The sequence below is a fragment of the Punica granatum genome, chromosome 5 (assembly GCF_007655135.1).
Source record: "Punica granatum isolate Tunisia-2019 chromosome 5, ASM765513v2, whole genome shotgun sequence".
Lineage (NCBI taxonomy): Eukaryota > Viridiplantae > Streptophyta > Magnoliopsida > Myrtales > Lythraceae > Punica > Punica granatum.
In genome coordinates, this window is record NC_045131.1 from 303,957 (window position 1) to 330,451 (window position 26,495).

Consider the following 26,495-nt stretch of genomic DNA (forward strand, 5'->3'; position numbering starts at 1 on the left):
GGATGGGAGGAATCATTGACCCAATGATTACATAAGCAAACCTGCTGCCTGAACATGGAATATTCCCATGCTTAACAACCACCAAAAAATTGAAAAAGAGTTTCACGGGGAGAGATGCAAAGCTTGTAAATATAGGATAATAAACCTGCCAAATTCATCATATTTGCATTGCAACCACAGATCGTTCCTTAACCAAAGGAATATTAATTAGCCATCAAACAAAGAGTAACTCCCTAGCAGTCCAGTCCAGTCCAGTCCACCACACACTCTCCCTCTGGCGTCGGCGATTATACACACAAATTACATAGACAGACAGACACGTTAGTCAACCAAAACATAGATTATACAGACACCCAAACAAACAAAAATTAAAGACGGCTAATATCTCATCAATCACTATAACACCTCTCTCTCTCTCCCTCTCTCTCTCTCTCTCTCTCATGTCTCTACACTAACTTCAGCGGATGCAGCCTTCACCTTTGGAGGCCTACCCCTCGGCCGGCCCGAAGGCGCAGCAGCTACTGCTGCCACCTCTGCGGACCTGCCTAAGCCTCCGCTGGGCTTGGCCATCTTTCTTGGGCGGCCCCTTGGCCTGCCGGTGCTCGAAGCAACCTTGGGTTTGGTGGGCTTGGGAGAAGCATTTGGGTCCTTTGGTGGGCGGCCCCTCGGCCTTGCAGGGGACAGCTGGGGAGCAGTGGCACTGGGCGGCAGGGGACCCTTGGGCTTTGGGGGGCGGCCACGACCTCGACGTGGAGGCGCTTGGTCCGATTTAATGTAGTTGTTCTTCCAAAAGACGAGGTCCCCACTTTCTTTCATCCGGTTGAGGTTGTCTGACAGCAGCTGCGAATGACCGGCCGGTAAGTCCCCATACTCGGATTCAATGTATTTCGAAATTGATGATTTGTTGGACCCATTCTCCTCCTTCAACGCTTTGAGGGCGGCCATTATCATCTGATTGAGAACAAAAACAACAGAAAGCTCAAATATCAGGAAAGCCATGGCAATATTAAAACCTAAACTAAAACCGCACTGTCAGATTAGATTAGCACAGGCCTGGCCTCGAATACGTATGCATGCGGGACCTTGCAATGCCATCAAGAAATGAAAGAAAAGACATCATTCATAACATAACTACGATGCGTCCATGCGTGTTACCGGTCGTCTCTTCCCCGAAAGTCCAATCAATTCATGATATCAAGAAATCTTATTATTGTTATTATTATTATTATTAGAGGGTTTATTTGCTTGAGAGAGAAGCACAACTACTGCATGTCTGAAAATTACAGAGCATAAACGATATCGTTAGGAAACATAAATCCATGGGAGTTAAGTTTTAAACCAAGCCGACGAAGAATGAATTTTCAGGTTTCCATCTTCGCCGGCCATGTTCAGCTCAATTGATGGCCGAAACATTACTTATATTATATTATTTATTTATTTATTGATGGAGCTCAATTATTATTTGCAAAAAAAAAAAAAAAAAGAAAGAAAGAAAAAGAAGAAGAAAAACTAAAGGCTAGGGTTTGTACGAGATGAATTAGTCTTCAATTTAACAGGGAAAACAGAAATCAAATTCTTAAAATCCTGCGCAAAAATTGAAGTATAATTTGCCATTGAACCAAAAGAGTATATTTGTAACAAATAAAATGTTCTGTTCTGTTCTGTTCTGTTTTTTTTTTTCCATGAACATTACGGAAACCCCATTCTCCAAAATGAGATCCCAAACAGGTGAATCAAAAAATTATGGGACAAAAAAAATACTGAAATTCTAACTCAGAATCACAGTAAAATTCAACCCAGGAGAAAGAGAACAACCGGAGCTCTGAGGCAAAAGAAAAAGAAGCAACGGAGAAGTAATTTAGTCCTTTAATTTTTGTTGTTGTTCTTTATCTTTCTCCGTTATAGCTATTAGATTATATTTGCCGAGGATCAATCGTTCATAAGGGGGACTAAATTAAATGTATGTACCTCGGGGTAAGGAGGAAGTGATGACTGAGGCTTATTAACCTCAGCAGCAGCAGCAGCAGCAGCAGCCATTTGGAAGTCGCAGACAGAGAAGAAAGAAAGAGAGAGTGAGAAAGCGAGAGAGAGAGAGAGAGAGAGGATGGCAGGCAGTCCCCACAAGGCAGCTACAACTCCAACAACTCCCTGTTCAAAATCATCCAGAGACTGAGAGAAAAAAATAAAATAAAATAAACTGTTGAATAAAACTTTCTCTCTCTCTCTCTCTCTTTTTCTTTTTCTTTTTTCTTTTTTCTTTTTTTCTGGGAAGGGAAAAAAAAAAAGAATGAAAAATTGAAAAGCAGAGCAGCTCAGCTTGGGGTAAAAAGAAATGAAAGGCAATTGAGATGAGATGTGGATTTCAGGGCCATGGTGAGGTTTTCTTTTTCTCGGAAATTGGAGGGCCCAGATTCTCCTTCGCCGGATAATCCTACGGTTCCTTTTTTCCCATGAAAATATCACATGGATCGATGACTTTAGCTAAAAAAAAGAAAAAGAAAAAGCAAAGCATCACATTTATTTTTAAAAAAGACCTGAATATATAATCTGATATTTAGGGGTGAAAAAAAAAATAGAGAAGAAGAAGAAGAAGTAAAGGTCCCCCACCCCCAACAACGGAAAGGGAAGTAAAGATACCATAATCTGACCATGGGCCATCCAACAAGCCAGGCCCGGCCCAATGTAGGATGGCCCGTGAGCTACTTCACTCCGATGCTTTTACATGCATACACACGCACACATTTGATTTGGAGGAGTTGGGAGTTCCCACTGCAAATGCAGATGAGAGCCCCCCTTGGATTGGATTGGATTGGATTAGAAGCTAATTTAGTCGAATTTCTTTTGAAGCCAAAGAATAGATCATAGCTCACCCAGTGGCTGACGAACACGGCAAAGACAAGACCAGCGGCACAAATGCAGTGACTATAAATAATTGCATCCACATTTATAACCGTTGCGCTTTCGCCTAAGCACAGTAGGAGATGGAGATGATAACTAACTTAACTATATACATTGCTTTGCATATCGGGAGGGACTTCCCTTGGCATTGAGCTCCCAGCAACATAACATTAGCATTGCAACATTTTCCCCTCTTCTCCATCCTCCATATCATTCATTGCGAGTAATGCGGCGCTGGCCTGGCCTGTTCACCCTTCCTAAACATCAGTTAGAGCTTGAACAAATATTGAAATAGATATCTACAGTGTGGTTGCTGGGTCTCTCATCTGGTTCTATATATCTGCATTTCCTTCCACTCCATTGCTGTCCGCATCGTCCCTCGTCTCTTGATCCACCATGAATCTCCAGCTATCACCTTCCTTGATTTCCCACTGATTCTTTAACTCGTTGATAGCCTTTGACGCGGCAGCAGCAATCGCTGGGTTGCTGTCCTCTGCCAATCTCTGTAGAAGAAAGCCAAAGACGAATGCATTTTTTTTCCCCTTCCTGTTGAAGAAAATACTTCACTTCCGTACACATTTGGCGGTCAATTTGCAGAAGAAGTTACCTGAAGAGCTCCCATTCCCGCATTCCCGAGAGTCCACATTGATGGAGCTGTGGCGAGTGCGTTGGCCAATGCTTTTCTATGAATTGATAGAAGAGTAACAAGAAGGGGGGGAAAAAAACTCTCATAACAAGTGGAAGCAAGTACAAGTCTAATATTCTTCTGAGATCTTTTTTCTTCTTTTTTTTTGGGATGAGTATTTGAGAATATTTTTCCACTCACCTAGTATTAACATCAGGGGAACTTGAGCATTCTGCCAACAGGGATACACTGCTCTTACCATCCATTGCATCGAGATCGATGAGAGTTGTTATAAGCAATTCAAGCTGCTCAATATTTTCATGAGTTTTAAGCTATTTGGTAAACTTGCAATCCGTATAAATTTTTTTTTCTAATTTTAAAACCTAGTGAAATCAAACCTCCTCAGGATCAGTATAATCAATTCCATCAGCCTCCGAGAGTGCAGATGCCATGCTCCAGTAAGCTTCCTAGACAACATCAATGGCCAGGAATCAAATGTGTCCATCCATCAAATACAGATTTGAGCAAACTACTGTAAATGAGTGATCCAGGCAATACCTGGATAGCAGTTATTCGGTCAGTTGATACTTCCCCTGGAAAGAACTCGAGAGCTTTCCCATTCTTTTCCAGCATTATACGTCCCATCAAGTCACTGCGTGAAGGAGAATCCTCTTCCGTACGCAAAGGGCTGACGCCAAACATTCACAGCTACAGTTAAAAGAGAATTGACTTCATAATAATGGTTTGGAAAATAAAGGGGATAGGTTTATGTATTAGAACTTACAATCTGTACATTTTGCTCGCCATCATATCATGGATGTTCTTAACAAACTGCACAGCCCCAATGCCCCAATGAGACTACCTCATTAATCTTCATAGAAAACGTACACTATACGAGCATTATAAGCTTAAGTATGTAAAATAGAACTTTTGAGCAAATACTACACGGGGACACTGTTAAGTCGAAGAGGCATGAAGCTGAAACTGTTAATATTACAGGGTAACGTGAAGAACTCACCTCCAAGGCCATTAAAGCATCTTCCATAGCTCGTTGTTTGGCACGGAAATCAGCGAGGCGCAAATCAGCCTGAAATATAGCTAGTAAGTTTAGGCATGGACAATCAAGTTCAGAAAAGTAAAGAGCTGGCTTCGATGCTGGTGAAACTAACAACTATAACATCCCAACCAATGGTTAGGGCTCACACTTCCTTCTCAGCTATTTCGTTAATGAGAACACTATAAGTTCCAACACAGACATTACGCAAACATGTAGAGGGTGGTTTTTTACTTCATTGTTTGTGCATGATGGCCTCCACTGCAGGCTATGAAGGATTATTTTTGCTCTTTCAGCAATTACAAAGTCAGTCGGTAAAGATAACAGATTAAGCATGCCCACCTCCAAGGCTCCATCACTCCAATGCTGATCCGCAGCAGTTTTCAGTTTGGACTGGGCCTTGTTCTTCAGGATCTGATGAGGAAGGGAGGTTCACCATGTTATGTATCAGTAAAAGAGACGAGCTCAACATTCCTATGAGACAGTAAACTAGCACTCAGATTTCCTTTAGTCATACAGTCGCAATATGATGAAGGCGCTCAGCTTTCTTCTTCATATTCCGGTCAATCTTTTCAGTATCCTCTCTTGCCCGAGCTGTCCAACAAATGTTAATGCAATCAGGAAGATAGTCTAGAAAATGATAACGACAAGAGAAAACAACACTTGACATTTTTCTCACGAGGTCTCGACGCGGTGCCCTCCTAAAAAATTGAGTACTGATGAAGTCTAAGTAGCAAATTCTGGATATTGGATCATTTGGAACTTCCCTTATGGGTAGATTTGAAAAGGTGAATTCCACACTTAAAACTAACTAAAAGACTTGATCGAACATTCCAAAATGAAATTGTTGAAGACACGGAGAAAATAAACTTACCATTGAGCTTAAGAAACTCTGAGCCAAGAATGGCAACATCTTGACGGGCACGGGCATCCAATCTCATTATGCCTCTAATTAATTTTGAAAATGTGAGAGAAAAGGACTGCACATAAACCATCTCCGGAAATGCAACGTAGATGGACAGAGGTAAAAAGATTGAGTGAAAAAGGTTTTGTCATTATTATTACCGAGAAAGCAAGACAATGTCGTTGCGAGCCCTTTCGTTGACGAACTTAGCATCATTATGAATGAACCTGCAAGCTTCAGCTAGACCCTGACTTGACTTGGCATCGCTCTCATGCATCCTCAGCTGCTCATTTCTGGCATCTCCCCTGCGTGCACCATTTCATGGGTTGTAGCGAAGGATTATGTGGAACCAGAGGTGGAAAATGTGAGCATCCAATCCACGGAGATTTTCTCATGTATATCTATCCAAGAAGGTAAAGGTATCTCTGTAGGGAAGTACCTCAAATTTTCCTGCCGAGGAACATCTGAGCAATCAGCATAAGGTGTGGGCCATTCTTTAGTCTCCGTATCCTGAGGTCTGGTGGACCAGTGCACAGCCGGAGACTGCCGATGACCACTCGGCCTCCAGGTTCTTGCAAACAGACAAGAAAGGCGCTCATTTAAAGAGTCGAATTTCCTCAGCAAGAGACCTCTGCTACTGCTCAAGCGCGAACAGTGGTTGGACAAGGGTGATTTGGCAGCGGAATCTGCTGTTTTGTGTGATGGACTACTCATCACTGCCCTGTGAGTTGCTATCGGACTGCTAGGAACCTTGGCCGCCATAAATGCCATACGTACAGAGAGACCCGCTCACCAAGAATTCTCGGATATCATAAGCTGACAATAAAAAAAAAAAAAAAAAGGCCCGAAGAATTAGGAAGCATATATTTTTATATATACAACATGAAGGGATCATATCATCTTAAAACAAATTGAAGCTCAATTTTATTGTAAATAAGCACGCTGGAAAGGAGGAAAAAGAAAAAGGAAAAGGTTATAAAATAAATTTTTAAAAGAAAAAAAAAATTGTGCCATCATGAATCATCTTGCTCGAACTTCTTCAATGGTGAATCCCCACTGGGCATCAGAAGGGAAGGGGATAGCAAAGACCAATTAAGTAGTCGATAGTTAGTTAATCAACCAACCGACCCACAAACATGGAAACTGTCAGCAAATTATAGTTCCACACAACGAGTCAAGTGAAAGCAAGCAACTCGCAAGAAAATTAAATTAAAAATGAAATGAAAAGGGGAGGGGAGGGGAGGGGAGGGGAGGGGAGGGGATTTCGAGTACCAAAACTGCCGGTATGGATGGAGTGGGAGACTGAAGAAAAGAGCGTTCGCAATCAGAAACCTGGGCAAACAGGCGCCGGCCCTTCAGGGAGGAACAGGATAGATTAGATTAGATTAGATTAGACAACGGTGAGAGAGAGAGAGAGAGAGAGAAGGAGGAGGAGCAGTTTAGGCGGAGGACAACATTAATATATACGTGGAGTGGGGGAAAAAGAAGAGAAGAGAAGAGGAGAGGAGAGGAGAAGGGAGGAGGAGGAAATGGATACTGGAGAGGAGTGGTGGCCCAGCAGCAAGTAAGTAAGTAGTAAAGAAAAATGAAAAATGAAAAATGAAATGAGAGAGGGGATTAAGAGGAGAGGAATGGAAGCGAATGGGAGCCACAGAAATGGCGGGTGGGGGACCCACGAACAAGTGTACTCTCCATCAATAATAATACATTTTTAATTTTAATATTAATATAAGATTAGAGGGATAGATATTGTAATATATGGTATAGTAAAGTAGGGCTGGTAGCGTTGCCTCGTGTCCCAACCAAACCAAACCAAACCAACCCGAGGGAATTTAATTGAAAACGAGAACCAAATCGCTGTCAACCCCCGCCCCGACTAATTCATGTTAGGGAAAAGTAATAATTTGTGGAGGATTAAGATTGTTCAGTCGCTGTACAATATCATATTTATGCACGGCCATTGGCTTTAATAATAATAATAATAATAATAATAATACCTCCTGGCTCGGCTCTGCACGGATCCACCACAACCAAGGCGGCCCAGCACTGCACACACAACAAGAGATTGCATTTTACCGCATACATGTGTGTATGCGCGTGTGATTTTTATTTTTACGAAGGAGGTTCAATGCCTAAAATAATAAAAAAAAATAATTTTAAATAATTAATAAAAAAATACGAGTAGTCTTATTAATTATCGAACCTATGATCTATAGGTCAATAGACGAAGGTGTGTGCTGGTGCGTTCCACTCTCTTTTGATGGGTGTGATCTTTATCCACTTGAAGATACAATTTATTATTAATGAATATACCCACCGGATATATTTATCTATATATATACACACATATGGCAGTCTTGGTTCTTTTCAGTTGTGTTTTTGCGGTTTGGTTCCACTCTCAGAGTCAGGACAACTAACCCCCCAAAGTTTTGTTCCCGATTCTACCTGTGCTATGAATGTCATCAGTTAATTGACACGGATAGATTTCATGGATCCAATCACATCGACTTCAACAAAGTAAACCATTCGCTGACGAACAGAACCCGATAGCTACATCATCGAGATTGATTCTTATTTATTATTATCAGCGAACTACAATCGACCGAAGACGACACAAACAAATAATCTATGATAATTAAGGGCACTCGGGACTGTTTTCCTTGGACTTCATGTTATTGTAGCAAGGGCAGGTCCCCTTGTTGCCGCAAGTGCTTGGAGGGACGCACAGGCATTTAACGCAGCAATTGAGGCAGAAGAACACGCATGGCTTCTCGTGCGATGTGGCCGAGCATCTGTACACACACGCACTTTGTCTTGCACTCTGCACACACGCGCACCCCCATCAACATTTATCATGAAAAAGAATTAAGTATATATTATGTGGGTGTGTGCGTGTATCAGTTCAACTTCAATACTACTGCCCCCATCGATCCCTACGTTATTTAATTATCATCTATGCATCTCTCCAGCGAGTGGCAATATATTACAATTAATGCATAATATCTCTATATGGAGGTAGCTAGCCCTCAGATAAAATTGACGACTATGATCAGCAGAGCTTCATTCACCTTTCGGGGCGAAGATGTCCTCCAGAGACCTACACGAGAAATGATCGATTGCCGGAATGACAACATGAATAATTCCAAATCAAGAATTCAATTCACCACAAGCATAAATAAGAGTGCAATGCACTGGATAAGTTAAATCCAATGAAATGACATGAAAGGGAAGCAAAGCAAAACAAAAGAAAAGGGGAAGCAGGCTGATGCGACAGACAGACGGACGTACGTTATGTTAGGAGATCGAGAGCAGCAGAGAAAGCACGAGGAGCAATAATGTACCATTGCAGCTGCAGATGGAACGTACTGGGTGGGAGTGCTGCTTGGGCCAAGGGAGTGACTGACTGAGGAAGAGGAGGACTTCTTAGGAAGGAAGAAATGGAGTGAATAAAGGAGGAAATAAAATCGCAGGGGCGAGTTTCAATAAATGGGGTGAGGGGGGAGATTATGCAGAGAGACTAAATCGGCTTGAGTACGGTAAATGGCGATATATCGAATGAATGCGACCGTCTTTTCTTTGATTCTGCAAGCAAAAGGAACAAGAAGGAAAGTGAATGATCATGGCGGATTGATTAGCTATCCACATGTGTGTGTGTGTGTGGGTGTGTACACGCACATAGACGGGCAACTCACTATTCAGTCAACTGGGAGGGAAAGGGAAGGGGGAGAGAGAATCTTTGTTTCTTTTCTCAATGCGTCCATTATATTTGTTATGTCCCGGTTTTTTTTGGTTCGTTGCTGTGATTCTCTCTTCTTTCCGATTTTTCTTACATCATCAATCATAATAATAATCGCATCGTTTACAACGGACGGATCCCGATTACCTCTTTTCAAACTCTTCCATAGGAAAAACAAACAGGCGGCCCCTTACACTAAATGTTCAGAAATTACATACAGAAACGATAACTAACACACACGACTTGGAAGCTCGAATCAACAATCGCTGCCGAAAGCTCAAAAACAATTCACAATTGGATGTCCAAATCCCAGAATATTATGCTTACATATGTAGTCTAAGCAAATAAAACGCGCATTTATTTCCATCCTCACACTAAATCGCAAACCCCCTTACGACCGAAAAATGAAAATCAAAGGCAATACAAAGTTACAAACACGCAGAAGCTCCATTCCAATCAATCCTCCGCCAAACATAGTTTCTCACTTGAAAAACCTCCATTTAATCTCGTCTATCAGACATAATAATAGACAGTAATAATAACTCAAATCTCAAGCATAAATTAGTAGCAAACGCCCACTTTATTTTGTGAATGTGCTATGGAAACAAAGATCATATCAAAAGTACCTTGGAAAAATTCCCCGTAAAGTTAATAATTTTTTCTTTTTCCTAGCAATGGGACCCCATCCGCCAATCCAGTCCGGGCAAAAGAAGCCCTCAATGCTTTTTGATAACTCAACATTTTGGGGAAATGTCAGCCAACAGGATTTGGCCGCTGCCACAGCCACCGCCACCCTTGATCCCCTAGCTAGCTACTTCATTCCCTTACTTCTAACAAACTTCAAAGTAAAAACTCATACTCGGCCCATCCTTGTTTGTCAATGGGCGTTCTTACAAAGCTTGATGAAGCCTCCTCATAACTAAACTCAATCGCACTTTCATGGGTATATTATAAGCTAACACCATTTATGTGTTTGCTCTTTAAAACTCTCCCCAAATAATAACTCAGAAGTTCTGAGGGATGTTGAATAGTTCGGAGAGTTTCTTCAAGTCCCAATCTTCCATGTTTTGGGAGGCTATGGCAGCCCCGATGGCAAGAATGGATGCTAAAACTGCAAACTTCATACACCCATGGCCCTTTGAAATTTTACCCAGGATAACTTTGCAGTATTTGTCAGCGTCCTTCAGCAAGGCTCTGCGAGCAGTATCCTCTTCCTTTGGCAAGGCTGTCTCATTCTGATTGCACAAAAATCGAGTAGCAGATCAGTATAAGTGATTCGGCCCTTTTCCCTTTTCCCTTTCTTTTCGGGCATACTGAGAGAGGGGGGGAGGGAGGGAGGATTACAATTGATGTGGGCACCCAAAAACCATATTACCACAGAAAAGATGCGGTTGTGCAAATGTATATACAGCAAAGCAAAGATTAATGAGAGTAATACTATTCATTACCTTCTGTCTGAAAGCCTTCAGGGTTTCCCTCACAGGGTCAAGAGTATAATGCTTAACCGAGTGAACTTTCCATTCCTCAGACAGTTGTTTCAGAATGACGACACTGGCCTCGAGATTATCCATGTAAAGTTTGTCCTGATCCCAAAAGTTTTCCAATTTGAGAATGTACAGATATAGAAGGGGATACTCCGAGGTGGAGAAAGGGGGGGGGAAGGCTCATATACTCAGAAAAATGAATGTAAAAAACCTTGTATAAACTGCTTACCCAGAGCTTGTAGCATTCACTGTTTTGAGTCAAGCACCATATGAAGACACTACTTGCTTCATTGCATAAATCAGAGATACCTGCAAATATTTTCCCCCCAAAACCAAGTCAGAGATTCCTGCTTGCCACAGCGAAGTCCATCTGCTATGCATCAGTAAACAACACTTACCTTCTCCAGCAGCTTTGATTGCAAAATTTGACATCTGCACAGCGACTTGTTTCAGTGCTTTGCTCCCAGAAGTGCCAGCGAGTGCAACTTCTCTCAAAGTCGGATAAACTGCTTCAAATCTCTCAGTAGCCTAAGGACAAAGCACATTACAGGAAGTCTCAACATCCATAACTGATGGGACTTGGTAGTACACATTGAGTAAAAAAGAAAAATAGCCTCTCCAATCATTCCAGAAGAATTAACACCTTAAGTCGGGCTGAAGGTGCTGGGAAAGTGACTCTCATCAAAATCTCAAAAGCCGATGGTGGCACCAGGCGCTCTCCCTTTCTCACAGCTCCATTCAATAGTATAGGACGAGCTTTTGGGGAAGACAAAATTCTGGCTCAGGGAACAATAGGAGAATGAGTAAGACAATTCTAATTAGACTTGAAATCAGATAAGATAGACTGGAGCTTATGGGATCTAAAATTCTGAATTATATACAACCTCTCCACCAACTGCAAAATTAAGTCTCTGGACTGTGGATTGCAGCTCTTGCCATTTACCAATGGCAGGAGGAGACGAGCCCACATGTATAAACCCACAGACAGATCTCCTTGAGAGGCCTGTCCCAAAAAACATATATATCAAGTTAAAAGGAGAATAAGAAAAAAGTCATACATGAATAATGAAAAATTTGAAAGGAGCTTTATGTCAGGGAGCAGAAAAACATCTCCCACCATTATAGTGATCATCATTCACCAAATCTCCTAGTAGTACCTGAGAAATCACCCATACAGTGATTGGAAGCTTATCTTGTCCCTGATATCTTGGATTTTCCTTTAGTTGCGAAATTACACTAACCAATGCATCCGGTTTTCTTCGCAGCACCATAGCCAAGGCCACAAATATGCCAACCTGTTTTCCATCATCGCAACAATCGTAACAACCTAAAAGTTAACGGAATATTCATGGACATAACATTGGTAGCTTAAAAATTTAAGAAACTCTGGACATATTCAATAACACCAAAGTTATACTATAAAGCTTCTTTAACAATGTTGGTTATAAATGATAGGAAATAGTCTTGCTCCTTTTATAGGTTTATTTAGAAATAAGCGAACGATAGACACGCACGTTGAATATAAAGACATGGATGATTGACTGTAAATCACCCATCATGCGAAGCTTGGTATAAGAATACACACTCTAAATCACTACAAATTCCAAAGTAGCTGATAACCATGATACAAATTCAACAACAATAGCAGCACAGCTGCTCGTACATATGAACGACAATCATACCTGCAACGCAAATTTTTAAAACTTTTGGTGAAATACAGCACATGAAAAACTGTTTCACCAGCATCCTGAAACATCAGATCCCAGAAAGTTACCTGAGACTTTGATGATACCGGCTGGACCACCTTCTTGGATACCTTTGAAGCAGTTCCAAGATGGCTAGTTAAGTCGGCAACAATGGTGTCCATTGACCATAGAACAAAGGACCCAAGTGCCTCCAGGGATCTCTGGTTTAGCCAATCAACAGATGCCTTATAGACATCCTGCGATATATGACAGATCGGAATCTGATTGTAAAATGATAAAAGAAAAGAAGAATATCAGGGCTGTTAATACTTTCAAAATCAAACCTCAAAGACAATCAGCACAGAAGGGCCCGCATATAACTTCTACTGGATGTGCATGTTACCAATGTTAACACTTTGAAACAATGACCACAACAAACATGCATATGTGATAACTGAGAGCAAACCTAGTGATCATCCAAAGGACAAGGTTTGCAAAGTCATAGTTTCCATTGATGGAGCGAAAGCAACTACAAATAAAGGCCTTAACAAGATTTGCATGGAGGCAGACATCAAAACCTGATCCCCTCATGCAACATCAGCAAAAAGCAGAAAATGCTTTATTACGATGGTTTAGGGAAAAAAGAAAGCAAGAAATGCTTTGTTACGATGGTATGGGTGGAGAAGATAGAAGTTTGCAATCTAACCTGAGGCCATTAGACCAGATTAAACAAAAAAAAAATCATTTTTTTTTCCTTTTGCCCCCAATCGAAACCAAAAGAAATATGCTACTGCCAGGTACCCAACTTCACCCCACATAATTGAATTGAAGCGAATTAATTAATTGCCCAAGGGAATGCTTACGTCGACCAATTTTGCCACGGGAGACTCCTTGAATATCTTCAACCAAGGGAATTGCGCAGCACCAACCGATGCAAATGCGCGGCCGAAGTAATCAGCAAATCGCATGAGCTGTATGTCCTGCTGCGATTCGTACGACACCTAAAACGGAAAGTCGGAAAGGTGAAAAGAGAAAAGGCCTCGTACATACTTTTAGTACCGGACGGCAGTTGATCACACGAGCGATGGGGACTAAACAAGCAAAGCAGGTCGAATTATTAGAGATCACTAGTTACCGTGATATCAGCGAGGAACGCACTCAGATCAGCGGCGTCGATCTTGGCAGCTGCCTCAGCGACAGTCACCTTGGGCTTCTTAGGCTTCTTGGGCTTTACCTTCTTCACCTGCCCGCCGCCATTCTCAACAGCGGCAGTAGCGTCAGAGTCGTTGTCGTCCTCATCGTCATCATCATCAGAATGGCGCTTCGATCTCGATCTGCCGGCAAGATCAGTAACCGCAGCAGCGGAAGCAGCAGCCGCCTGAGCCTCACGAGCTCTCCGGATCCGGTCCTCGTACTGCAGCTCGATCGACTGGAAAATGTGAGGACCATTGAAGGCGGCGCCGTTGGGGCTGGAAGCGGAGCTGGAGATCTCCTGCTGCTGAGATTTCAATTGCTTCTTGTGGCGCTTGGGATAGGAGACAGTCTGCCATCCGGAATTCTCCTTGTTGTCGTTGCGGTTGGAGGACTGTTTGATTTGCCTCTCCTCTTCCTCCTGCTCTTTGAGAATCTGAGCTATGACATCGGAGTTCTCGTCCATGGAATCGAATCGAATCGAATCGAATCGGATGGAATCGAATCAGTCTCTGTCTCTGTCTCTCACTGGAGAACAACACGAAATGGAATCAGCCTCTCTATGAAAAGTATGGTTGGTTTTAGAGTTTGACGAAGAGAGAGAGAGAGAGAGAGAGAGAGAGAGAGCCGACGAGGTGAAGAGAGTCTAAGAAGAAGAAGAGAAAGAGACGAAGATGGACAACTGAGTTAGAGAAGGACAGAGAAGTTAGTTCCCCCTTGGACGGTTTTGGCCCCTGTGACTCCGAATATTACTGACCCTGCCACCAGATCAGATCCCAACCCTTTCCCCACCCCCCCTTACATACACTCACCCGCACAGGGAAAGGGAAAAGAAAAAAGCAATGGATAACGCAAAAATAATGAAGAATTCAAGAATGTGGATTGGACGTGGTGGTAATCGATATGAAAATAATTTAATTGGATGTGTTCTTCGTATGATTAGTCCTGCTTTAGGAGTGAAAGGAGTAATTATATCAAGAGATTCTTATTAGAAACTCATCTACCTTATTATTTAATTGTTAGTGATTATGTGAATATTTCAACTACTTTGTAATGTCTTTTAGGCTTGTTTTGAGACCGATGTTGTTGATATGAAAGTTCTAAAGTTTAATTGCTAAAAAATAAATATTGATTTCATAATGAGTTAAAATTATTCGATTTGAAACTGATAAAATTAAAATTAATACTTATAAAAGAGAATAAGTAGAAGTAGTTTTCATGAGCGTCTATTAAGTTATTAGTGAAAATCACATTTCTTACTTCTAATATGATGATCTTGAAATAATTTATCGAATATTAGTTTTACTTAAAAATAAGTAAAAAAATCACTTATACAACTGTAAGCGTAATTCCAAATAAAAACTCAACAGAGCTATTTTACAAAAGCAGCTATTTCATATTAGCAAAAAAAAAAAAACTTATTTTGATATTATTCTTTGGGCTATATATGGTATAAGTAATCCAAGTGAGAACATTTACAATGTTCCAAAATTATTGCTTTGAATAAAAGGTAAGTGGAAGAATTTTCAGTAGCGTGAGGTGGAACCCTTAAGAAACTACCAAGTCAGGAAATATATATTTCCAATAGTATTTCCATGAAAATGAATATATAAAAATTAACAGTGTGCATTAGAAAGAAAAATAGGGGCATGAAATGGATAGAAAAGTGAGTTACTAGGTTCTGTTGTTTTTGATATTGTACTAATATATATCCTCCATATAGGGGTTGTAAATCTAAGTATATATGTAATAAAGGTAATATAAAAAAATGAAAAATTAGATATTATTTTTTCTTATCGCGAACGCAAAGAAGTAGCATATCTAGATAGAAAAAGAAGCATACACACGCACACGCATATATATATATATATATATATATATATATGTGCGCGCCCGCGCAAGCGGCGTGTACTGGTACTATTCGTTATTGGAGTAGTTATTAGTTGTTTGTGATGATGAAAAGTCAAAGCGAAGCTTTGATTGCAGCCCAGCCCAGCCCAACCCGGCGTTGCGTAGGGGAACAGCTCGATTCCCTGCTAAAATGATCGAGCTAGACATGATATGACATGATATGATTAAAAAAAAAGAAAAACCTACGACTATATTCCCTGCGATTATGCCATATCACAGTTGATCAGAAATCCACTCAACTCAATCCAGTGGAAAACAAGTAACAAATCGAAATAATGAATTCATCTTGTATATTAAAACATTTCGAAATAAATAATTTCTCTTTCAATTTTCAATGAGAATTGAAAATTGAAACATTAGATACTGAGAGATCATATCCGGTAAATGATTTCTCGTTTGTTTTTTTGTTTCTTGATGATAAAAGATTGGATCTCTTATAACAAGATCGTTTCTGTCTCTGTCTTGCTTTTCCACTCATTTTTTTTTATCATGACGTCATAATGTTCTTCATAAATAAAAATCAGTTCCTTTAATTCGAAATCCTTATAATATTCATTGAAGTGGTTCTTTCAGGGATTGGACTTCGAGGTATCTGATATGTAAAATGGTTCAATCCTATAGCCTGGAATCTTGCTGAATATGATTTGTTTTCCCCACTCATCATCAGTAACTATTAATGAATCTGACATCAGATGTGCAGTCCAGAAGCAAACTAGTCAAATTACCGAATAAACATGAATCACCGAATCCGCAGAACGATGACTGAAACTCCCGGCACAATGTACATATAATCAAAGAAAGTGTTTCGTTGAATTAATTGGGACTTCTTCCGACTCTGGCATAAGCTAAAATAAAATGCTATGCTGCTGAGCAATGCTTGGCAGCTGGGAAATCTCGCGATCCCCTTCAGCTCTTGACCTTCCAAAGACAATAATCAGTGGCTGCTAAATCGGCAGTGAGTCGAAGTCGTCTTCCTGCAAAGACAGCTCTTGCTCGAGGATGATGATCAGAATAAAGAAATGCAGCCTTTATCTGCTCCTATTTTAAACCCGTGAATTCAGGGCCAGTTAACCGGACAAGGATCTCGAGAATGAATACATGATTGACTGGCATTAAAATGAGGGGGGTGGGGTTTAAAAAAAAAAGATTCTATTCAGAAACTAAAACGGTCGATTGGAGAAAGGCCAGGCGATTTTTAGTGAGAGTAATCTTCTCTCTTGCTTCTTCTGCCTTCTCTCTTACACCACGCACAATGTCCTCCGGAGCTTTTTCGACAAACTGCATAAAAGCCACTCAATACTCTTAGACAAGCCCTTCAGGTGTTATAGACAAGCTCTTCTACTACCTCACAATTTCCCTTCAAAGTTTTGAAAATGGAGATCAATCACCAAAGATCAAGAGGCCTAGATAGGCACGTGTTCTTAATGTCAAGATTTTAGGACTATTAATAAATGCGTCGATGTCTTAACTTCCATGTATAAGACATAAACCACAGCTTTGCTGGCACAAACATACCTTAGGAGAACTCAGGCGAGATAGAAGCCCATCATATTCCGCCTGCATCTTTGCAAGGCGTTTGGAAAGGCGTTGAACTTCAGCAGAGACATCAACCATATCAGCAAGCGGAAGATAAGCCTCTAGACCTTCACCAGCGACTAAATGGACAGATTGATTCACATCTCCTGTTGTTTTACAGCCCCATCAAATACACCGGGATAAATACAAGTGCAGACAACAAGTGTATAGACTAGTATAGAGACAGGACTGGATGGGGAAAATAAAAGTATGCAATTCAGGAGTAGGCATAACCTGGGGGAGACTCCGCAAAATGGATATTATCCAAATCTAGTCGGGAAAGTAAAGCTAAAACCTCCTTCTCTTTCTGCATCAATAAAAATATAGTTGGAAAGGGGCAGCAAGGGCCTTAGTGACTAAAGCTATTGGTTCAGCCACAAAGTACAGTAATTCAAGGAATGGAAGTTCCTTACAGATATGTACTGAGTCACTTCAGTACTAGCCACTATAGATGCAGATATACGCTTTGCTGGTTCCACAGAGTATTCTGCTCGAGCATTTCGAATAGATCTGGTCTGAGGACAAAATAGGGTGATATTTTTATGATTTTTATTTCTCAAATATGATTTACCCGAAAAGTTACTCAGCATCTATAATAGAGTTATAAACTCACCAGTGCTTGAAGATTTTCGAATTTTTTAATTGAACTGGTTTTCCTCGGAAGTGATGTATGGGGCCAAGTGGACACTATAAGGGCCTCTTTCCTATTTGGTAAAGCCTAGACGTAAGACAGAAGAAAAAGAAAATCAGCAAATGCCTTGATCAAACAATTTCTGCGTTGGTTTCAGAAAACTCAGTCAGAAATAAACCAAATCAGATGAAAGGACACAAAAAATAGCATTAATTAACTGTATGGATGATGTTATCAGCACGAGTGTGATGAAGGAAAACATGAATAAACCTTGAAACGCTGAACATGGTAAAAAATATTCTACACTACTTTTCGTGCTTAATAACTGATATTATAGATCCCAGGATTGTAGAAAGTCAATCAGACAGATTTATGAGGTTGGGGTAAACATGTAACACAAGGCAGTTAGAATGTCAACTCACCTGCCACAGTTCCTCAGTAACAAATGGCATGAAAGGGTGTAGCAATTTCAATATATTTTCAAAGACATACAACAGAACAGCCTGTGCAACTGAAGCACCTGACCCATCTCCTGTATGGTACAGCCGAGCCTTGCTGGATTCAATATACCTGAGAGTATGAAATTACTAACTTCAGTCTAACAACAAGAGCAAGAAAACGTATACGAGAAAAAAATCATACCAGTCAGCAAAGTCACCCCAAAAGAAGTCGTATATTTCTCTTGCAACATCTCCAAAGAAGAATTTGTCATAGCTTGCAGTGACTGTGTCAACAAGTAAATGGAGTTTTGAGACCTAAAACAGTAAACAAATCATCAGTTTATGCAGAAATATTGAGCCGGTAAAATAAGGAAAATTGTCTATTGGCCTTACCACCCAACATTCTGGTAAAGGTAGGCCAAGCAAAGACTCCTCTTTGTCGAACTGAAAAAGTAAACATTAGAAAGGTATTTTGCAAGCGACGGAACAGAGAAGTTCATGGTTCGCAACTGAAAGGAACCATTAAAGAAAAAGCCTGACATGCAAAAATGTGATTGCATATCTACTTCTAGGCCAAACCTTGATAGCCAAGATGGCTTCCCAAGCAGATCCTTCACTCTGATTTGGTAGATTTTGCAGCACAAATTTACCAGCATTCCACAGCTTATTAGTGAAGGCCTTGTTGGAAGCCAACCTCTCAGTTGATAGATTAAGGTCCTGAAAGTAAGCAAATGGAAATAGAAATTAGGCAGTCACATTGAATTGATATGCACCGAATGCTTTCATATTTGACAAAACTAGTCCTATCAAACGGAAATAGTCGCATTTGATGGGACTAGTCAGTATCAGTATGCACCGCATGCTTTCACACTAGCATCTCTAAACTAAAAGCTAATAGATAATTAGCCGTATTAAAAAATTGATGCGAACCTGACCAGCAGTTCCCAGAGCAAGTGTAAACCGTAAAGCATCAGTTCCAAACTCTTTAATAGTATCAATTGGATCAATTACATTGCCCAATGTTTTTGACATCTTCCTCCCCTGAAAGAAGTAATGATCAACAAGACAAGAAAGTCTGCTCTAATACATATCGAATCAGAGAAGGAATTCCAAGAGCGAAAATTCACGCTCAGCTTACTTTGATGAGAAACTACTTATCCTGGGAACAAAATATGAAAGATGACATAAATGACATATAACACGAAAACATGGTGGAAACAAAGGCAACAGCTTACTAGTGGCCTCACTCACTTGTGAATCACGGATAAGTCCATGAAGATAGACATATTGAAACGGAACAGTCCCCGTAAATTCAATCCCCATCATGACCATTCTTGCCACCCAAAAGAACAATATGTCATGCCTGTACAAACATGGGAAAGGTATCACATGCTTTTTAAAAATTACTTGAGATTGCGCATCAAAACCAGAGTCAAAATTCTCGCTCAAGGCAATGGAATTGAAGCTATCTATTGGAGGCCTCCTTCGTTAGAAAGAGGAGATTTTTCTTTTTTAAAAAAGCTACAAGAAATAAAGATGGAAATGTAACTGAATGGAGGACATACCCAGTTTCTAATAAGGTTGTTGGATAGAACCGTTTGAAGTCCTCCGCAGACAGATCTGGCCATCCTAGAGTACTGAAAGGCCACAAGGCACTGACAACAAAAGCAAGATTAAGTTAATTGCACCACATCCAATTTATTCCATACCAATGATATTACAGCTTTCCAAGTCACTGAGATCATGCAGAAATATAAAGGGCAGAAACTCCACAAAGTAGATCAATGATACTGTTGTTTTCGACAAACAACAATACATACGTATATTATGTATAAACCAATGCTCTCCTCTATCATGTAAAGATTTTTTTAATACATATATCTTACAACTAATCAATATTTAAATGTACATATCATTTTTGGATAAGTGTCGTTGCTTCTGTTCATTCCATAAAAAAATATTTACAGCTTACATCATCAATTACATTTAAATGTACATATCGGTGTAGAATGATTTAAAATAGGATGAGAGACGCAGACCATCTATTATCTCCCCATATAAAGAGAAATATATTATCGTGTAAAACTTCTGAGAGCAAAATATATATATATAATATCTGAGATGTGGAAGTTCAGGTTAAGAATGAAAATATAGCAATATACTGTACACCTCTGGCAAGTTCAAAACCAAAGGAAAAGGCTGGCATTTCTTAGAACAAACCTTGAAAACCATGTGTCCAGAACATCTGGATCCTGATATATTTCTACGTTCTTTCCATACTTCATCCTAGCTTTCTCCAGAGCTTCATCAGCACTCCTGGCAACTATATATTCTTCTTCACAGTCTTTTCCCACAATATACCAAACCGGTATTCGATGGCCCCACCATAATTGCCTGCTTACACACCAGTCCTTAATGTTTGATAGCCAATGATTATAGATCTGCAATCACCAGAATGAATACCTTCAGGCATAAACAAGAAGATAAGTGGCAGTTGCCCAGTTGAGCTACCTAAATTGGAAAAACAATTTCAATAAGCACAGATGAATTATGGCCTTCCAAATTTCACAAAGACATTGCACAAAATTTGCCCTAAGACATGGGGAGAGATTTTCTCACATTTAACATACCTTCTCAAATCTTTCAGGGATGATGGTTAATTCCCCCTTCTCAACTGCTTGAAGTGCTTTCTCTGCTAAAGGCTCCATAGATACAAACCACTGCTTGCTTATTAATGGCTCGATTATCTGTCATTTAGATTTGGCGCGGGAGGAATGTCAGAAAGAAAAAAAAAATTCATGCATATTTAACAACCAAAACTTGTAAAAGCAAAAAAGAACACGTGACTCACTTCCCCACCGCGCTGGGACCTGGGAACTCTAGCGGTATGGGGTTCCTGTTTGACAACTAAACCAGTTTCTTCAAGGTCAAACCACAATTTCTTACGAGCTTCAAAACGATCAAGCCCACTGATACAACAATTGGTCTTCGTTAGAAAGCACAAACAAAATTATTCTCCAATAGAATACATAATTGTCCAAATCTTTCAAATTATTTACCTATACAATCCAGCCACTTCATTGAGTGTCCCATCTTTATTCATCACATTGAGTATAGGCAAGCCAAGCTTTCGTGCAAGAAGGTAATCGTTATGATCATGCCCAGGGCTTATCTTCAGAACACCAGTTCCAAAGTCCTTATCAACATACTGCATAAAGGACACCAATGTATAATCCAGAAATCATTTTCCCAAATCTGCTAAAGTGAATTTGAGGAAGGAGATCAGCAGTCACCACTGTGAACTACCATATCTCATCTTTAGTAGAGATAATTGGAGAAAGAGAAATATTGAAGAGACTGAGTGACTCTTTACCTTGTCGGAGATAATTGGAATGTGGCGGCCGTATGTCATTGGTACAATTGCCATCATACCGACATATTTAAAGTAGCGTTCGTCCTGCAAAAGCATTATTAGCACATCTCTCTCAATATTAACAATCCAAATCTAATAAAGACAACCATAAACCTTTTAGTTATCCAGGCCAAAGCGACATAATTTGAACGTGCTTTTCAACTTAAAAGATAGTGACATATCCTCTGAAGGGAGGGATTTGAAAATCGCCACTTTTCATGACACAGTCGCAGTGGCACCACCTTAATATATATAAGTTAGAGAGGTGTCCTTTAATTAAGCTGAGCCACTAGGAGGGCTTATTGGCTTTCTGTAATTAGATGAATAAACAATTTCCTTTCGCTGAAGTGACAAAACTACATGAGATAGCTAACTTACAGAAAAATGGGAGTGGCCATGGCATTTAGAAAGCTTTACCCACTATGTTTCTTCCAGGGATTACATAACAGGTAGAAACCCAAAAAATATTCTGGCATCATCTACTGTTACAAGAAAAAAATTACCACACCTGAGGATTAACGGCAATGGCTACATCACCAAACAAAGTTTCTGGGCGGGTAGTTGCTACAGTCAGGTAATCATCCCTACGAGAAGATGAAGCATGTTAGTATGCGTAGCAGGATAACCATTTGATGGATAAAGACCTTTCTATTGTTTAATATACATGACCATGATATATAATCTTCAACAAAATCTATAAACAGTAAGAGATTTCCTAATTTTGGTGAGGGTTTTCTTGCCACTGTCAGATTCTCATGGTGATTACCAAGTAACCAAGCAAAACAAAGCAGCACCACCAATTGAATTATCCAATAGAACTCAAAACTGCCAAGAGAATGCTTTTTCATATGCATCTTTAATTATAGTAAAACACCAAACTAGATTAGAAAGCACAAGTCAATACCTTGAACCACCAGCGACCCGATATTTTATGTAATACAGAGTACCTGGCTCTTCAGAATATTCTACCTCCTGAGAATGTAAGATGGGACAGTCATCAATAGTATGATCTCAAGAAAGAGTAAAGCCCATGGGAATCCTAAAAGAGCTTACCAAGTCTGAAACTGCAGTCTGTAAGTTTGGGGACCAGTTAACCATATATGAACCTTAAAAGAGAGAGTTAGACCACTTTAGTGACACTCATGAAATGATACTCTGCTTATGTATCAAACAATACCTCCTCTATGATTAATGAAGCTAACTCATAAAAATTCTGAAAAGAGCCCACAGCACATGCATAAAAAAGATTATGAGAAATCAAGACTTCAACTTAGAGAGCTCGTTCTCTAGCATATTCCTCGGGCTTACACTATTATAATCATGAAAATAAAAATGCAAGGCAATGGTCCTTCCAGCTTCATTTTCTTTGGTCAATACCTCTTCGTGTTGGATAAATCTTAGACATTCAATATTCAGCCTATGAAGTTATCAACTCATAGAAGTGAGAAGAATAAAAGAGGGAGCAATTGCATTAGCAACAAAGTTTCCTTCAGGAGTTTGAATTAATACAAGACTGCAGTTCAAATGGGATTGCAATCCAAAGGTAATCTCAGGTCAGACAACAATTCGTGACAGATTTTGGGTCACATACCTTGATAAATCAAGCCCTTCTCATGAAGCCTCACAAAGGCCTCAATTACAGCTCCTGAATAAAAATGAAAAATTCAGCCTCCAAAATAGTTCATTCAAGGGAAAATCCGAGATATCACGGCTCCTTTGATTTCGCAATCTGATTTTAAGATTTTAACTCTAACTTTAACTATACTTACTACACAATAAAAGTCAACAATACAATTATTACTTTTTCATTTTTCTTCAATTTTTTAACCATTCAATTCAATTTTTAATAATAAATTATCTCAATTATTCATTACTTTTTTCATAATTTAACAATACAATCATTACTTTTTTTCAACTATTCATTACTTTTTCACACTTTTTCTCACAATTCAACATCGCAATCATTACAAACCAATTAAAATCAAAACTCAACCCAACTCAACTCTGAAACCAAACACACTAAAACTGCTTGGGTACAAAATAGCATTCACTTTAGTATATTTCAGGCTGTAAAATTCAAAAAATAAACAAATACCAAAGGGTGAAACTGCAAGAGAGCATTGTCATTGCCACAGGCTGTCAAGGTTAAAAATTGGAAAAATTCTTTGAAATTTTATATACACTTTATAGTAAAACTGCCTTACGACTTAGCTGCTCATCAAGAGTGAAGTGTTCTCTGGACCAATCACAAGAAGCGCCAAGTCTCTTGATCTGATTCGTAATGGTCCCACCATACCTAAATCATTAAATAACACATAAATTTTCCTTAAAAACACTAGAACAAGTAGAATGGGAACATGCATACAGTAATTCAACCAACACGACTGCAGTGTAAGAACACCATTAACATATAACTAACATAATAAGAATGAAGACCAGCCAACCAGCAAATATCAACAATGGCCTAATGATTTAACTCTGGCAGCAACAAATCTACTTTGTGCTCAGAAATGGTGCTGAATCCTCAGAAAATGAGATATCGAATGAAATTCTCTTCATCCTCTGTTTTATTACAACCCTGCACCCATGTCTTATTCAAAGCCTCTAATGATGAAAATATACTGATGTTCTTCTTTCTGCATCTACTAGGCAGAAGAAGCCAAAAACTCACGCTAGAAAAACATAGCCTTCCCTTTTGTCAGTTTGTCGTTGGGGACTCCAACTACCACCAATTGGTGTCTCAGATAAGTAAGACTATGAATTCCCATAAATGAGAAACCAAACGACGATCACATTGTGACCAATCATCAATCATATTATGATAAGTAAAATGCAGAGATGATGCATCAATCTGGGAAGATGTGTACTTCTCCTTCCATTCCCATACGCGACTTGTGAACGCATCCCTACTCAAGTCGACCCTTTTTATCCCTTCCGAAGCCAGCATTCTTTCTACAACCAACTGAAAGCAAATCAAAAACCCAAAAGAGAATTTGTAAATTTTTCCGAATAAATTCTATATCCAAAGAGTAACAGTATAGTCATACATATAAAGAAAAGAGAAAGACAAAGTAGTGCAACTCATTTTCGGTCAATGGACTAATCAATACATAGAGCTTTAGTCGAACCTGAGTAGCAATACCAGCATGATCAGTTCCAGGAACCCAAAGTGTTGGCTTTCCCTTCATTCGATGGTATCTAACCAAGATATCCTGATATAAATAAAGCATCAGAGGAAATTAAGGGACGTGAGGCAGAGACGTGAAACCATAGCTGGAAAGCTTGACCACTAAGAGAGAGAGAGAGAGAGAGGAGAACGGCGCATCTGTGGGTTGAGGATATTAATCTAGCGCTAGAGCTTCTTTCTCTCTTTTTTTTGTGCATTGACAACTACAAATGTTCCCAATAATTTCTCAAAAGTTATGAGAAAGAGAAAGATTGCGAACAAAAGAAAGCTTATTCACCAAAGATGGAAAACAAGTGCCAAACAAAACACCGCTTATATAACAACCTCAAGTGTCACGAACATTGCATGTCCCATGTGCAGTGAGCCGGTGACGTTAGGCGGTGGCATTGATATAACGAACGGTTCACTTCCTCTATCGAAGTTGGGCTTAAAATATCCTTGAGACTCCCACCTAGCATACCGTGATTGCACACAGTGATCAAGTTGTCGAGCAAAAGACAGCATTCCTCATCCTCTTCCAGGAAAAGGAAGCCAAGCAGGGAAAGAATGTCAAACATTAGTCAAACTCAGAGCAGCCAAGCGAAAGAAAGAATATATCAAATAAGGGAGCAGACTGACGCATTCTAACGACACCCACTCAGATGCGGGAACTCCAAAGAAGAAGATGATAGAGATGGTACCATTTATATATTCTTTCTTCGGACGTGAAATCGAAGGACTTTCCTATCTCTGGAGAAGTAAAGACGCCATTCTCCGACGCACAAACTGAAACGCAATTAACAGAAGAATAATGAATACAAACTGGAGTGGTTCCAGCTTCCACTTTAGAGCAACAGGAAGCTCGGAAGTGACCAGAAGATGGACAGAGGGGCACTACTAGTAGTAGTGGTAGTACTAGTAATATAATTACCAGCAAAGAACCTGGCTTGCAATCTGTTAACCTGCCGGCGTGGAGCTCTGATGCGTCTGGAGAAGAGGAGAGGATTGAGTCGATAAGCAGAGGTGGGGGACAACAGAGAGGGCCCCGGCAAGGCCATGTGGAGCTTCATTGTGGTGTGGCTTCTAAGAAAGAGCTGAATCGCTTTCTATGCCTTCCGGAGTTACGTACTTCATGTGAGCGACGATTGAAGTAAAATGTTGATTGAAGACTAGCAGAAGCAGGCCCAGGCAGGCAGGAAACGGTGAAGGAAAGATGGTGCCGAGCTGAGCTGAGCTGAGCTGAGGTTTCAGCGCAGCGGCAGAGAGAAGGAGAGAGAGCAGAGCAGAGAAGATGAAAGAGCAGACGAGACGAGTTGGATAGCGTGGGCTTCAGTGGGCCCATATTTGGGCTTTCTGAAATTGGGCTTTCCGAAAACTGGCCCTTGGCAGACCAATAAAAGAAATTCTTAGTTAGGCCTGATTCCTGATTTTGGTTGATTGAAGTGATGGTGGTATAATTGTATCCCTATCCTTTCTTAAGTTGTGGATTTACAAATTCTATAGTAGTAATAGATGTTATCAAATATATATATATGAAACGGTAATAGAATATAGTTTCAAATGCCTATTATATATTAAATAGTCATATGAAACGGTAATAGAATATAGTTTCAAATACCTATTATATATTAAATAGTCTTATAATATATATATATATATATATATATATATATATCAGCTGATGAAGATAATGGTTAGAACTGTCAAAGAAAGAATCTATGTGTTCCCGAGTCTTCAGAGTAAGCTCTTGGTTCCAAGCTTGCTGATGAAGAGAATGGTTAGA

General features: G+C 39.9%; 4 protein-coding genes and 1 long non-coding RNA gene across 11 annotated transcripts; all 5 read right to left on the bottom strand.

The window, feature by feature from the left end:
* Positions 1-132: 132 nt before the first annotated feature.
* LOC116207931 (HMG-Y-related protein A-like) lies at positions 133-2,996 on the bottom strand. The gene is made up of 3 exons (XM_031541063.1): positions 2,871-2,996; positions 1,969-2,148; positions 133-951 (listed from the first exon to the last, which is right to left on the bottom strand). The coding sequence occupies exons 2-3, from the start codon at positions 2,035-2,037 to the stop codon at positions 439-441; spliced, it is 582 nt and encodes a 193-aa protein (XP_031396923.1). The 5' UTR covers positions 2,038-2,148; positions 2,871-2,996; the 3' UTR covers positions 133-438.
* Positions 2,920-7,013, bottom strand: LOC116207930 (senescence-associated protein AAF, chlorolplastic). Of its 2 annotated transcripts, none has more exons than XM_031541062.1 (13): positions 6,754-7,013; positions 5,921-6,297; positions 5,643-5,786; positions 5,452-5,525; positions 5,095-5,171; positions 4,920-4,991; positions 4,542-4,610; positions 4,308-4,354; positions 4,082-4,211; positions 3,922-3,990; positions 3,725-3,828; positions 3,506-3,581; positions 2,920-3,444 (listed from the first exon to the last, which is right to left on the bottom strand). In XM_031541062.1, the coding sequence occupies exons 2-13, from the start codon at positions 6,250-6,252 to the stop codon at positions 3,310-3,312; spliced, it is 1,329 nt and encodes a 442-aa protein (XP_031396922.1). In that variant the 5' UTR covers positions 6,253-6,297; positions 6,754-7,013; the 3' UTR covers positions 2,920-3,309. The 2 variants fall into 2 exon arrangements, with proteins under 2 accessions (XP_031396922.1, XP_031396921.1); XM_031541061.1 differs by having other exon boundaries at positions 2,920-3,401; positions 6,754-7,008.
* An 819-nt stretch (positions 7,014-7,832) lies between these two features.
* On the bottom strand, positions 7,833-9,100 carry LOC116207932. Its single transcript, XR_004156986.1, has 3 exons — positions 8,770-9,100; positions 8,550-8,578; positions 7,833-8,302 (listed from the first exon to the last, which is right to left on the bottom strand). It is a non-coding gene; the product is annotated as an uncharacterized LOC116207932 (long non-coding RNA).
* A 667-nt stretch (positions 9,101-9,767) lies between these two features.
* LOC116207929 lies at positions 9,768-14,232 on the bottom strand. 3 transcript variants are annotated; one of them, XM_031541058.1, is made up of 10 exons: positions 13,522-14,231; positions 13,250-13,387; positions 12,476-12,643; positions 11,859-11,996; positions 11,586-11,704; positions 11,345-11,477; positions 11,100-11,229; positions 10,931-11,010; positions 10,666-10,800; positions 9,768-10,452 (listed from the first exon to the last, which is right to left on the bottom strand). In XM_031541058.1, the coding sequence occupies exons 1-10, from the start codon at positions 14,041-14,043 to the stop codon at positions 10,222-10,224; spliced, it is 1,794 nt and encodes a 597-aa protein (XP_031396918.1). In that variant the 5' UTR covers positions 14,044-14,231; the 3' UTR covers positions 9,768-10,221. The 3 variants fall into 3 exon arrangements, with proteins under 3 accessions (XP_031396918.1, XP_031396917.1, XP_031396919.1); XM_031541057.1 differs by having other exon boundaries at positions 12,476-12,667; XM_031541059.1 differs by having other exon boundaries at positions 10,407-10,530; positions 12,476-12,667; positions 13,522-14,232.
* A 1,951-nt stretch (positions 14,233-16,183) lies between these two features.
* Positions 16,184-25,994, bottom strand: LOC116208284 (valine--tRNA ligase, chloroplastic/mitochondrial 2). 4 transcript variants are annotated; one of them, XM_031541632.1, is made up of 27 exons: positions 25,644-25,993; positions 25,414-25,498; positions 25,058-25,184; positions 24,675-24,758; positions 24,414-24,508; positions 23,751-23,842; positions 23,138-23,191; positions 22,600-22,652; positions 22,451-22,518; positions 22,055-22,130; positions 21,508-21,591; positions 21,194-21,342; positions 20,986-21,103; positions 20,765-20,881; positions 20,355-20,575; positions 19,700-19,789; positions 19,386-19,497; positions 19,065-19,175; positions 18,714-18,851; positions 18,528-18,578; positions 18,337-18,449; positions 18,117-18,264; positions 17,677-17,781; positions 17,477-17,578; positions 17,298-17,370; positions 17,004-17,170; positions 16,184-16,766 (listed from the first exon to the last, which is right to left on the bottom strand). In XM_031541632.1, the coding sequence occupies exons 1-27, from the start codon at positions 25,780-25,782 to the stop codon at positions 16,638-16,640; spliced, it is 2,901 nt and encodes a 966-aa protein (XP_031397492.1). In that variant the 5' UTR covers positions 25,783-25,993; the 3' UTR covers positions 16,184-16,637. The 4 variants fall into 4 exon arrangements, 3 of the variants coding, with proteins under 3 accessions (XP_031397492.1, XP_031397493.1, XP_031397494.1); XM_031541633.1 differs by having other exon boundaries at positions 25,058-25,247; positions 25,644-25,686; XM_031541634.1 differs by lacking the exon at positions 25,644-25,993 and having other exon boundaries at positions 25,058-25,245; positions 25,414-25,482.
* Between the last annotated feature and the right edge of the window lie 501 nt (positions 25,995-26,495).